At 44.3% G+C, this 13523-nt stretch overlaps 1 protein-coding gene across 5 annotated transcripts in view; it reads left to right on the forward strand.

The window, feature by feature from the left end:
• Window positions 1-13523, forward strand: part of MECOM (MDS1 and EVI1 complex locus) — a 45886-nt gene that overhangs the window by 11382 nt on the left and 20981 nt on the right. For 2 of the 5 annotated variants that reach the window (XM_054282548.1, XM_054282551.1), the window contains exons 3-7: window positions 791-1007; window positions 2695-2842; window positions 3871-4027; window positions 9101-10463; window positions 12549-12636. In XM_054282548.1, coding sequence (XP_054138523.1) covers window positions 791-1007; window positions 2695-2842; window positions 3871-4027; window positions 9101-10463; window positions 12549-12636 — 1973 coding nt within the window. The remainder of the gene's footprint in view (window positions 1-790; window positions 1008-2694; window positions 2843-3870; window positions 4028-9100; window positions 10464-12548; window positions 12637-13523) is intronic. The other 3 variants (XM_054282550.1, XM_054282552.1, XM_054282553.1) reach the window with 2 other exon arrangements.

Consider the following 13523-nt stretch of genomic DNA (forward strand, 5'->3'; position numbering starts at 1 on the left):
AACTGTCAAGTAGCAACCAAGAGCGTTCAGCGGGGATCCCAGCCAGTGCCTTTCTGACTCAGAGCCTCAGGGCATTTATATCTGGAACCAAACCAGGGTGTCTGGCTCCTTGCATGGACCAACACTAGAAAATACAGCAGAAAAAAAAGCCATAGTGGGATGCTCTTCTCCAAGTTTGTTTTTGGGGAGATTTTCTTCAACTAATCTATTCTTTTGCAGGAATTACTAGTTAAGGGAATGCAGTACTCACTCCAAAGTAACACTTTGCTGGTATTCGGCACTTTCCAGCAAGAAATTAAAACCAAATTTTTGGAATTTAAAGCAAAGAATTTAACTTCATGGATCTGTAGCCTACTTTGAACAGGGCTGGGTGGTGCAGAAGGACTGTGATGAAAATGATGAAGCTCAAAAAAACTCTAAACACCCTTTTGGCTATTTTAGATGCTGGTGTTTGTGTCTGAGTCAGTCCCTTTCATTAAGAAATGCAGAGACTGGCAGCCTCTGCTGGATATCCATGTATAATTCCATTTAGGATGGTATTTAAACACTTGTCCTTGGTATTTAAACCTTTGTCCTAAACCAGGGCTAGGGATTCCTGTTGGATGTCACCCAGTTTTAACATTATAAAGCATTCTTAGAAATCCTTCCTTCTTTTGAGGTTCTCCTCTGTATTTTATTGAGCAGCAATCCATTAACCACACCATCATCCATCCTGTGGTGGGGTGGTGGTTAAGGACGGGTGCAAGCTGAGGTGGTGTCCCTGTCCCCACCCTGTCCCTGTGTGTTGCAGAGGAGCGCCAGTACCGCTGCGAGGACTGTGACCAGCTCTTCGAGTCCAAGGCTGAGCTGCTGGACCACCAGAAGTTCCCCTGCAGCACCCCTCACTCCGCCTTCTCCATGGTGGAGGAGGACTTCCAGAAGAAGCTCGAGAGCGAGAGCGACCTTCAGGACGTGCATGAGATCCAGGAGTGCAAGGAGTGTGACCAGGTCTTCCCAGACTTGCAGAGGTAGGAGAAGGTGCTGAAAACGTGATTGAATGGGGCAGGTTCTTGTGCATTGTGTAGTGTGTGTTCCACGTGTCTGATTTTCAGTCTGAGGGATTCATTTGATGGAGGCAGATCAAGCCAGAAGAATTGCCTGGGTGAGGCAGGACTCTGGCCTGTGAGGTTTAAGTTCTTTTCTCCCTGCGAGTGAGAGGACGATATCTAACATATGGGGATCGTTGAGGAAATGTAAATTTAGCTTAAAATATTAAATATTGAACAGAAAAGGCAGAAAACAAAGAAGGGGTCATCATAAATAGATGGGCAGTACTGTGAAAAAGAGTGAAAAATGAGAGTGAATGCAGCCGTTCTTTGAACTGCTGAATTATTGAAAGGCTCATACACCACGCAGACAGTTCACTGCAAAAAAGGGCCAAAGTGTGCTAAATCCAGATTACATAAAACAAAGGGCCCAAATGAGCTGTGCTTGAGGGTGTGAGCAATTAGATGGAGAAATAGCTGGGCAGGAAGATGGGGATGCTGGATCCAGGAGTGCCCAGTGCTGATGGCCAGTCACAGAGTCCAGGTGCCACAGCCAGGGACAAGAGTCTCTCTGGGTCTCATGGCAAATTTGTTTATGTGATGGAAATTCAATTTTTACAAAAGTATCAGGAGGAGAAGCCAGAATTATTTTTTTCCCCTCACAAAAGAAGAAGAGGGGTAGAAGTAAGAGCATCTGCAGTGCGAAATCATTTCCATTGCCCATGGCTGAGAATGGAGGTTGCTGTTTGGGCTACACAACCCAAACAAGGTTTGAGCTACACAACCCAAACAAGGCTGTAACCCCAGCAGATTTGGTCACTGATTCAGCAGAGATCAGTGGGAACTTCATGTGAAAACAGTTTGGGCATCCCAGGCTAAAATTCCCACTTTCCAGTGGGTTTTCTGTGAATCCACTCTTGCATTATGGAGTGGCCTTCCCTCAAGCAGTGGTGTGAGTTATGACTCTGTACGTGAGCAAGCAATATAGCTTTTAAAAAATACATATTTACTAAAAATGAATGGTAAAAATTCAGAGACAAAATTTAATTTAAAGATGTGCAACAGAATTTAGGTGGACACTGAATATTAATAATAGACTGAATAAACCACCAAGAAATGAATGATTAAACAACAACACAATTGCACACAGTTAATAATAATAATCAATAATAGCTTCAGTTGTGGTGTACCTTATCTAGAGGCTTCTTAAACTCATCTTGTCCTACTCCAGAGGAGTTATTCCTCATCTATTCCTGCTGTAAGAAAAATTGACTCCCATCAAAGGAGTGGATTTATAGCAGGTGGTGGCATCCAAGGTGTGTTTAGAGGGAAAGTCATAAGGCAGAAATAATTCAGGCTGCAGGGAAGAATTACCAGAGTGAAATAGTGAGAGGTGTATGAAATAATCTCCTTGGGGAGCGGGGGCAGCAGCATCTCCTGGAGCATTTGCAAGTGGCCTGGCAAAACATGAGAGGATGTGTTATTCTGGTGGGGGGAAGAAGGTTCTGCCTCCTGGCTGGGGTGAGCCTGGAGCTCACAGGACTTATTTCTGTCAGCACTGGGCCTTTGGGGCTTTTTAATTTTCTTCCTTTTGGCTGTAACTGTGTGCTCTGCTCTGTGCTCCTCCTATAAACCCCCATCTCACCGAGCCCTGCTGCTGTTTCCACAGCCTGGAGAAGCACATGCTGTCGCACAGTGAGGAGAGGGAGTACAAGTGTGACCAGTGCCCCAAGGCTTTCAACTGGAAGTCCAACTTGATCCGTCACCAAATGTCCCACGACAGCGGGAAGCACTACGAGTGTGAGAACTGTGCCAAGGTACAGTGAATTTTTAGGCTGCCTGGCACTTCTTGTGCTGCTGGATGCAGGGGAGCCTGGAAATGGGGGTGCCCCAGGCTGGGATGCAGGAGGGCAAAGGGCTTCTGCCCTGCTGCAGATGGTTTCTGAAGGGTTTTCACTTCTACTCTGAAAATAGGTTCTTTTTATTTCCCTTTTGATTTGGAAATGGCTGTGGAGTCTGAAATGGGCACCAATGCAGGATGCTGAGCATTCTTGAGCTCAGGGCTTGGCTCCTTGAAAAGTTTGGTGGGGTGTAAGAGGGTCAATGAGGGGCAAGAACCCCCAGGGAAACACTGGGCAGAGGGTTCCCTAGGCTGTGTGCCAGCTGCTGGGACCAGAAACTTCAGGTCACTACTGCAATATAAATCAAAAATAAGCAATAGCAATGCACTCCAGCTGCACTGAGTACATCTCTCATCTCTAAAGCATCTCCATCACTTCCCAGCACTGGGCTTGCTATGGGGATTATCTGTATAGTATGTGGTACTCTGCATTTGCTTTTTATTAGATTTCCAAAGTTTGGCCCTTTTGCATGAGGACTTAATTGATTTTAGGTAGATTTGCTTCAATATTGAGAGTTTGATATTGAGCTGACACTTATAAGATGTAACCAAGCCCTGGTTTCCAGCTCTGAGTTGTGTACAGGATTACTTATTGTCACACACTCAGGTATCAGTATAAAATATTTCTATTGCAGTAACACTTAGAGGTTTCAAGCAGCCACATTTTCACTCATTTCCCATGAAATCCATGACCTCAAATGTGCAATTTCTAACAGCAAAGTCAAGTGTTTGTGCTGCAAAGGGGTGCACAGACACACACTTGGGTGATCCTGGGAAACTGAGGCCCCTTCCTGCAGGCACAGCTCCCATTGCTGGCCATTAGCAAGGGTTTTAACCTTAGAACACTCCCAAAAATAGCCCCAAGATTTGAATTTTAAAGGGCTCTTGTAATGTCTGGCTTCTTGCACAGTCAAGTTTCTTGGTTAATCAGTACTCATTTCCTAGCAGGTTTTCACGGACCCCAGCAACCTTCAGAGGCACATTCGTTCCCAGCACGTGGGGGCCCGTGCTCACGCTTGTCCAGAGTGTGGCAAAACCTTTGCCACTTCTTCAGGCCTCAAACAGCATAAACACATCCACAGCAGTGTCAAACCTTTTATATGTAAGTCTCCAACTAAACGTCTTTGATTAAGTGTTGTTTCTGTTGCTGTAAAGCAGAGCAGTTTGGAAACAGCAGGTTGTGTTCTGCTCCCTTTGAGTTCCCCACCCATGTCACAAGGGATGGGAGTTACTGAATGAGCTGTGGGAAATTTGTGGTCCAATGCAAGGAGCTGTTTTCATGTGATTTTCCTTTCCAGACAGACTGTATGAATGTACCTGTTGTCCCGGGGATGTTTTTCCAGGCGCAGATGCAAAGCGAGGAGTGGGATTTAGCCATGCCAGGCTTGGTGGCTGCAGCCTCATTGCTCTGCTCCTGCTTTAGGAGCAGATTTTGGGCTGCAGAGTCTCCACAGCAGATGCCATGACTTTTGCTGGATTTGGAAAACAAATCTCAAAGGCAATGAGATTCACCTTGCCACCTTCCTCGAGCATGCCCCAAGTTTAAGGACTGGGTTGAGCTGTTAGACCTTCCCTGACAGCTTCTCCAGCAATAAAGCTGGCCTTGGATGTGAGCCTGGCTGGCTTAAATGGGATCCTCAGCACCTCACAGGTTGCATTTGCTGCTGAGCCAGACCCTGCTTGGGAAGGGTGCAGATTCCTTTCCCCCCTTTTTACCAGGGAAGCAGAGGCAGAAAATATTTTAAAGTATTGTTGGTAGTGCTGCTCTCCACCACAGCCTTTTCAGGCACCTACTGTGACTTGAAAGGTACCTTGACCATCTCTCCTACTTGTCTGCTAAACTTTTCAATCTTTTGCTGCTCTCAACAATAATTTACTGAAATATCTGCACCACACCTGTGAAAAGCATTGGCAACAAGCTAATATATGTCCTCAAGAGGAGGAGTATTAAACAACTCATTTGTGCAAAATCTGTAACCTGCCATTGGATTAGTGATAATTTTGGTTTGGACTCCTTCAATGAGAAAATGTGTAATAGATCCAACGTTAAATATCACTAATAATTTTTAAAGCTGATTGCAGATTAAATGATTGCACTTAATTAGGAAACTAACTTCTGGTTAGGTAGGGACTCGTCAGGTAGGCCTATTGCAATGTCCTACATAGAAGTCTCTAAGTGGAAGCTCTCATGAATGAAATAATCTCTCAAATTCTTTTTTGTTGCTGTTTTTCCTGATAAATCAAAACGACAAATGGTATCTCTTCACATGTGGTGTGAGGGATGAAAACCCCATGGAGCAACGTACGGATAACATCCGTGTAATTGCAGAACAAAAAGGTTTGGGGACCACGTTTGGTGGGCTGTGCTGAGCTGTGAGAGTGAGGTAGGGTCACCTAGAGCAGATATCTGCTTTCCACCAGAAGGCCACACACCATGATTTACTCCTACCAGTCTGTTTATGGCAACTGTCTCTCATTAGAGTGTGCCGCCCCAGCCTGAGTGAAAACTCACCAACACTAAGGTAATTACTCACTGCCTTCGCAGAACCTCCAGCCTCCCCAAATAGAAACCACATGCCACAATGGGCTGAACGTATTCTACATAGTACTTACAGTAATTTTTGTAATAAGCAGAAAATATGCAAAGTTAACTGCTGGCTAATTTGGGGTTCAGAGACGATCACTGTACAGAGTGCGTAGGCACGAGATTAATTTTTTGCAGTTTTTGGGGGTTTTTGTTAAACCTGGGGTCTGCAAGGAGGGGAGCTTCTCTTACAAGTTAGTTGCTTAAAAAGTATGGCAGTGAGATTTAAAGGGTGTAATAAGGTATAACAGCAGAAATCAAACCCAGCTTCTGTTGCTTTCATACATGGAAACAATTAAAGTTGATAACCACCCCCCATCTACAAAAGTTTGAGTCATGGGATGAAAAGGAGGTAGATCTTACAACACAAATTTATCTGAGGAGTCCTTGGGACTGTCCATGGAGGTGTCACAGTCAGTTTAGACACTGAGTCTCCCCCAGAGTCCCCATGGCATTGGGTGTTCCTGTCACTGATGCTGTGACACACCTGGGCTCCAGGTGACAGTCCCCAAGCGGAGCAGTACTCAGGGAGCAAGGGCTGCCACCTGGCACAAAACTTATTTGCCAGCCCTAAAAATTGAATAGAGTGCCTGTTGAATGCAAGAGGCAAGCAGCACCTCAAATAGTTTTAAATAACTTCAATGCTCGAAAAGGTGAACTGTTGGTACAGCTGTTAATTGTTTGCTGAGATTATAATAATAAATATTTATGGATCTTAGTGGTATTGCCATTATTAATTAGATTTAGTTTAAATACTAAGATAAAATGCCTTTAGCCAAATTATTAATTTGCATCTCTCTTAATAGCCTGTAAGGATATCTTAAAATTTTAAGTGCATATTTTCACTTTTCTCCAGAGTAGAATATTTCTTGATTCTATTGACTTTATTCTCCATAATAATGGAAAATAATAGTTTAATTATGTACCACTGTTATTTAAGGGAGAACTTTCCAGATTTTAGGAAGACCTAATCCTTGCCAATACCCCTCTTTTTCGTCCTTTGCCACTCCAGCCAAACTGATCAAAGCCTTATCTTTAATAAAGCCATGTGAATAAGAAGCAGGACCTCAGTGCAACCTGTTAGAAGATCAAAAGTCCATTAAACATTCTTTATTTTTAATTCTACAATAGCTTATCATTAGAAATGCATGCATTTGAGATATTTATTTTCTGGAAAAATGCATATGGTCTATCCTGCTTTAGACATGGGAGAGGAATAAATTCATAATATCCAGCTTGTGTGAGCCTATGGATGCAACACTCGAGTCACCATTTAGGTCAGTTTAATTTTGGTTTCTGTGATCAACGTGGTGGGAGCTGGGGGAAATTACTGTATAAAGCCTCAACAGTGAAGGTAAGGGGCCTGGTTCTGTACCCTGGAGTGTGGAATAGAAATCTTATGCAATTAAGGTAAAAATAGGAGAAAATTGCAGAAAAATCAGAGCAAAATTGAATGATCAATAATTCTGTATTAAATAAAAAACATATCTATGATAAATAGGCAAATAAATTATTTTTTAAGGGAAAAAAAACTACTTAACAGGAGAAAACCAAGCATTTTCAAGAAACTAGAATAATCTTTTCTCATCCTTCTTGTCTCTCTTATTTCTTTCTCTTCCATTTTTTCTCCTGTCTATTTTTCGCTCGATTTTTTGATTTTTCTCTCCCTTCTTTCTTGCCTCTCCTTGTGAATGAAGATTCCCAGCAGGAACAGTAACTGATACACAGAACCAAACCTCCTTCCTGAATTACCACACTGCGAATTTCCTGTGTTTGGGCCCGATCCTGCGCCGTTTACCCCACGAATTGTCCCGGGGATGTCGGTGCGGGATGAGAACAGGGGAAAACCGGGTGGATGGGGCAGGATCAGGCCCGGGAACAATAGCAGCATTGTTGGTGAGACACGGAGCAGGCTGCTGGAGAGGTAAACAGCCAGGAGATGACAACAAGCGGCGGTGTTTCTCAAGGGCAGGGATTTGCAGGAGCAGGAAGGTTAGCGCGGGCCCCGGTGCGAGTGGAAGTCAGGGGACGTGATTGCAGTTCATGGGAACCAAGAGTGCAGGATGGGATACATTCAATTCAGTTTCCTCTGCGGGCTTAAAAATAGAGCCATTGTAAATTATGTCAGACTGTCTCGAGCCCATGAAAATGATTGTTAAAAAGGCCTCGGAATACACAATGCGCATTGTTGCCCGGCTTTGATGTGTGAAAGATGAGAGTTTATGATATCACAGAAGTTAAATAAAAAAATAAAGCGGCCACATGCTTTTTCCTGGCTGGGAAAAAAAAACAAAACAGAAAAAAAAGGATTTATTGCAGAGGGATAACAGTGCTTGCTGATAGTGGTGCTGCCTTGTTTTCAAACAAGCCTGGAGCTGATACTCTTAGAAGCAAGGTAGTGCAGAGATACAGACAAATTTTGGCATAATGAACAGCACAAGGCACAGCACAGCCTGATGCTCCTGCTCATCCAAAAGATGCCAAGAAGGGACATAAAAAGTCATTGGGGAACTAAGCACTGCCCTCTTCCAAACCCCACTTCTGCCTACAGACTCTTAACTTGGTTGCTGCCCCAGTTTGCTCCCTAATTTGTTTGTAGCAGCCAGAAAAACAGAAGGCTGTGAAATCCTGTTTGCCTCAGTGATGTGATTGACTCTGTAGTGTCTCACTCTGCACCACTGGGACCCCTTCCAGCCTCCTGCCACTGTGGAAGGTTGTTGGAAGCTGAGCTCCAGCGTGCAGAGTGTCATACTTACTGAGCATCAGACATGCAAATAAAGAGAGTTTCATTCTTAAAGGAAATTGTTCTTGAAATATGGTCTGTCTTGTCATGTGCAAGAGGAAAATAAGCAATATTAAGATTAGGAAAGTTAAGATGGGGAATTTCGAGTTATAGGCACCTGTGAGCACTGTATGCATCGCATGAATAGAAATGCATTGGACCTATGAGAGTGCTGAGGTTTTCCAGGTTCCAGCCTGGACTTCCATGAGATTAAATTTTTCATTGTAAGTAGAAAAAAATGTTTGTTACATTTATACTTGGAAATAGGAAATGCCTGGTTGTCTCTTCCTTCACCTCTTTCCTATTCTTGCAGAGTGAAAGCTCTGTGAGGCAGCTTCATCTCTGTCTGGTCCTGCAAATGTTTATTGTAATGATTCATTTCCACATGGGAATAGTGCCATAAATGGATGCCATTTGAAGACACCTGTGCTCTCACACAGGAGCACCGTGGGTTCATGTGGGGTCACAGCACGGGGTCGTGGCTGTGGGGGGCTCTGGGGGCTAATGCAACGTGGAATAATGGTTCTGAACGTGCAGCACTGTGCAGTGCAAAGAGCAAACGAGGAGAGTGTGTCTTTTAGTGATTCCAGACCTTTTCTGCTTGGTTGGAGCGGGTTTTGTGCTGTCTTCTGACATTTGTCTGCTCAGATGCCTTACTTTGGACAGTACATTTGCTTTTATACATTTGTGCACCTGGACCTCTCCCTGTGGCTTCCTCTTTCACGTTTGATGGGTAAAAAATGGTATTTTTTTAAAATGGGCAATTACCACAAAGCCTGAGATGTGTTGTTGTTGTTGTTTACATACAGGTGAGGTCTGCCATAAATCCTATACTCAGTTTTCAAACCTTTGTCGTCATAAGCGCATGCATGCTGATTGCAGAACCCAAATCAAGTGCAAAGACTGTGGACAAATGTTCAGCACTACGTCTTCCTTAAATAAACACAGGAGATTTTGTGAGGGCAAGAACCATTTTGCAGCAGGAGGATTTTTTGGCCAAGGCATTTCTCTTCCTGGAACCCCAGCTATGGATAAAACGTCCATGGTTAATATGAATCATGCAAATCCGGGCCTTGCTGACTATTTTGGAGCCAATAGGCATCCTGCTGGTCTTACCTTTCCAACAGCTCCTGGATTTTCTTTTAGCTTCCCCGGTCTGTTTCCTTCAGGCTTGTACCACAGGCCACCTTTGCTACCTACTAGTTCTCCTGTTAAAGGACTTCCGAGCGCAGATCAGACAAACAAAAGCCAAAGTCCCCTCATGACAAATCCTCAGATACTGCCAGCCACCCAGGATATTTTGAAGGCACTAAATAAACAACCACCAGTAGGGGAGAATAAGCCAGTGGAGCTTCAACCAGAAGGGTCCTCTGAAGAGAGGCCACATGAGAAACTCAGTGACCAGTCAGAGAGTAGTGACCTTGACCTTGACGATGTCAGTACCCCCAGTGGCAGTGACCTGGAAACCACCTCGGGCTCTGATCTGGAAAGTGACATTGAAAGTGAGAAAGAGAAATTTAAAGAAAATGGTAAAGTGTTCAAAGACAAAGTAAGCTCTCTGCAGAGCCTGGCGTCAATAAATAATAAGAAAGACCACAGCAATCATTCCATTTTCTCACCATCCTTAGAGGAGCAGACTGCGGTGTCAGGAGCGGTGAATGATTCTATAAAGGCTATTGCTTCTATTGCTGAAAAGTACTTTGGTTCAACAGGACTTGTGGGGCTGCAAGACAAAAAAGTCGGAGCCTTACCTTACCCTTCCATGTTTCCCCTCCCGTTTTTTCCAGCATTCTCTCAATCAATGTATCCATTTCCTGATAGAGACTTGAGACCGTTACCCCTGAAAGTGGAGCCCCAATCACCCAGTGAAATTAAGAAGATCCCAAAGGGAAGCTCTGAGTCTCCCTTTGACCTCACCATTAAACGTAAGGAGGAGAAGCCACTCACCCCCATCCCCTCAAAGCCAGCAGCCCCCTCTGCCTCCAGCCAGGACCAGCCCCTGGATCTCAGCATGGGCAGCCGCAGCCGGGCCAGCAGCACGAGGCAGGCTGAGCCCCGCAAAAACCACGTCTTTGGAGAGAAGAAAGGAGGAGACCTCGAGCAGAGGAAAGCTTCAGAGTCCTCTCTGCAGCACGCCAGGCCCACCCCGTTCTTTATGGATCCCATCTACAGGTAAAGGGCTCTCTGCTGCCTTTGAGCATCCTTTGGTGCAGGCAGCCAGGTCTGCCGGGCTGCCACCCTGTGTCCCTCTAATGTCCCTGGAGGTGCCATTGCACTGCCAGGGCATGGGGGCCACATGCTGACCTGTGCATCTACATCCCTCCTCCCATCCCAGCTGCTCCAAGTGAGCCACAGGACTGGCAATGATGCAATTAGCAAGCCCTCGTTGCCATGAGTCATTAATTTAACCTGCATAGCTTCACATGCAGAGGTTGAATATGTTCTCTGAGTTGGCATCAGTGTTTAATGTTTGTTTATTTGATGTGTATTTGATGGCACTGGTTTGCCTGAAGTTCATTTTCTTCCAAAACTCTGCCTCCTCTGGCTTCCCCTGGGGATGACAGTGCCCCTTGAACTCCACTTTGCCAGCTCCTCTTGAATCCAAGAGGAGTTTCTCACAAGTACAACAAAAAAACAGATTTGCCCTAAGATGTGTTAAAAGTAAGGAAATTGAGAATGATTTCTGCCCTTTTTTGCCATTATTTGAGCACTGGGTTGGTTTCTTCAGGCATTTTGTTCATAGAAATGAAGGCACAGCATCCTTGTGTGTACAAAGCCTCACCAGTGGGCTCTTTAGACATAGAATCATCACAGAAAGCTTGGGTTGGAAGGGACCTTAGAGCTCATCTCATCCCAATCCTTGCCATGGGCAGGGACACCTTCCCCTCCACCAGGGTGTGCAGATCCCCATCCATGGTCTACCTTGTGAAATCAGAGGGAGCATTGTTGGCTTTGAAAGGTCCACTCTGTCAGTGAGCTGAGATTTTAAAAACCAGTGGTAAAATCCAGACCTTCTGGTGTTTCCCAGCAGAACTGAGATGGATCTCACTGGAATGTGAATTTCACCCGCACCCTGTGTGTGTCAGCCCCCCTTTGCCCTTTCTCCACTTGTATCTCCAACAAGTCAAAGTCATGCATCTAAATTAGTTTAGAGAAATATTAGCCATAAAATTATTCGTCTGTAATATAAATGACTGATTTTACAGCCTCTTGTTATAAAAAAAAGGATACTGCCATGTAAATTATGCTAATTTATTACTTTATTTGAAAAAGAAATGCTGTGGGCAAAGTTTTTGGAGAGTGCTGGTGCATAAGACAAGAAGTGTGCATTATGAAGAAGCAGGATATGATGCTGTTTAGTGAGATGGTTTTATTCATGCCAGATTGATATCTGTGTTGGACCATAAGTTTTCTTTGCGCCATATTCACTAAAAATGCCTAAAGCAGCGGAAATAATGATCTGTGGTTCATGGCCCTGCATTACCAACTAATTAAATTGCATTGCAAACTCCCCTGCCCAGGGCAGAGGGGTTGGAGCAAGATGATCTTTAGGGTCCCTTCCAACCCAAGCCATTCTGTGAGCCTACATTTCCATGATTTTAATGAAATCTGTGCAAATTCTGGCAGTGATCACTGAGCCTTCCTTTGCCATGAGTTATCTCTACACATGGACGACACGATTCATCCATGAAAACATGCACATCAGTAACAGAAAAAGCAAAATCCTCAAATTTCCATGCTGTTTCTGAACTGTCCACACTGGGTTTTGCTGCCGTGAGTGAATTGCAGGATTTTTTGCTGGCACCCCAGATTCAAGCCCACCTTTCCTGCCCTGCTTGACCTTGGCTGTGCACAGGGGAGGTTTCCAGGGTGGTGGCTGTGATGTCTGAACATTGCTCAAGGGTCCCCTGAATTCCTCTCCTCTTAGTGCTAAGCCTGTTCAGTTGCCTAATTTCTGTATAAAAGTGCTTGGTAGTTAGTCATTGGTTCTTATTATAATGGTTATCAACCTCTTGAAATGGGATTATTCCCTAATTAAATGTTATAATCTCCTTTAAAGGTGATTCCCAGCCCCACCCTGGCAGTAATGAGCCTTGTGTGGGAATCAAGACCTGATCTCCTCCCTTATCTTTTACTGTTATCTCCTAGAAACAAATTGCTTGATGTGTAATTGCCTGTTTTAAACCTGAGTAGCTGTATGATTGTTAATATCTGAGACTGATTCATCACAAGCAAATCTAATTTTAACATTTACAGAGTAGAAAAAAGAAAGCTAACTGACCCACTGGAAGCTTTGAAAGAGAAATACTTGAGACCTTCCCCCGGATTCTTGTTTCATCCACAAGTAAGTATTTTGGGAATTTTGATGTTGTAAACAAGCCTGTTGATGCTTCAAAGCAGGTGCAGAGAAATGAATGCGGCCTTAGTCATTTTTGGATTTCCTAAAACACACAGTTTTTGCTGGAGACCATTGTGGTGGAAAAGCGTAAGCATTGTTCTGGGCTTCTTGATGTTTTGCAGATGAAACAACATGTTTTGATTATAGAGGAAGCCAGATTCGAACTGAGTGTGTCTTTTAGAACCATTTTCCTCCAAACCCATAACATAGCTACCAACATTTGCAGCCACTGGTGTCTTCAGCACTCTCCTGCTCTGAGCAAGGAGAGTCAGTACTGACTATGAGGAGTTGGTGCAAATTCACAGTAAGGCCAGAAAAGCTGAGCATCCCACTTTAAAGGGGGTTTTATTGTGTTCAAGGACTCTCATAAAAGAGGGAAAAGTTTCCACCTGTTGTTCCCAAGCCTCATAGTGCAAATGCTCCTTGGTTTCTTTGGTAGCTGCTGTGGGCTGCAACGTGTGCCGTGTGTGTAGGATCCCTGCTCCTCCAGTCCTCAAGAGAGACTTTATGAGGGCTGCTTGCTTGTTCACAGATCACAGTCCTGGGTGAAAAACATTTAGGAGGGTGTCCCAAAACAGTTTAACAACTGTGGTGTGTATGTGGCATAGGAAGAGGATCTGTGTGCAAACTGTACGTTGCTTTTCTTCACCAGCAGTGCACCCTCATTTCGTCTTCCTCCTCCTTGCTCAAGGAGATTTTGCTAAAAATCTCAGTTAAATCTTACACCTGAAATAAAATCCTCTGTGGTATTTAGACAGTTTGACTTCTTGCTGACTGTGGGCTGCTTCATCCCAGTAATGACACCCTGTACACATCCTGTATTTTAGGCACAC

Source organism: Melozone crissalis, unplaced genomic scaffold, assembly GCF_028551555.1.
Source record: "Melozone crissalis strain CALT ecotype California unplaced genomic scaffold, PUWL_Pcris_2 ptg000034l_1, whole genome shotgun sequence".
In the NCBI taxonomy this organism is placed as follows: Eukaryota; Metazoa; Chordata; class Aves; order Passeriformes; family Passerellidae; genus Melozone; species Melozone crissalis.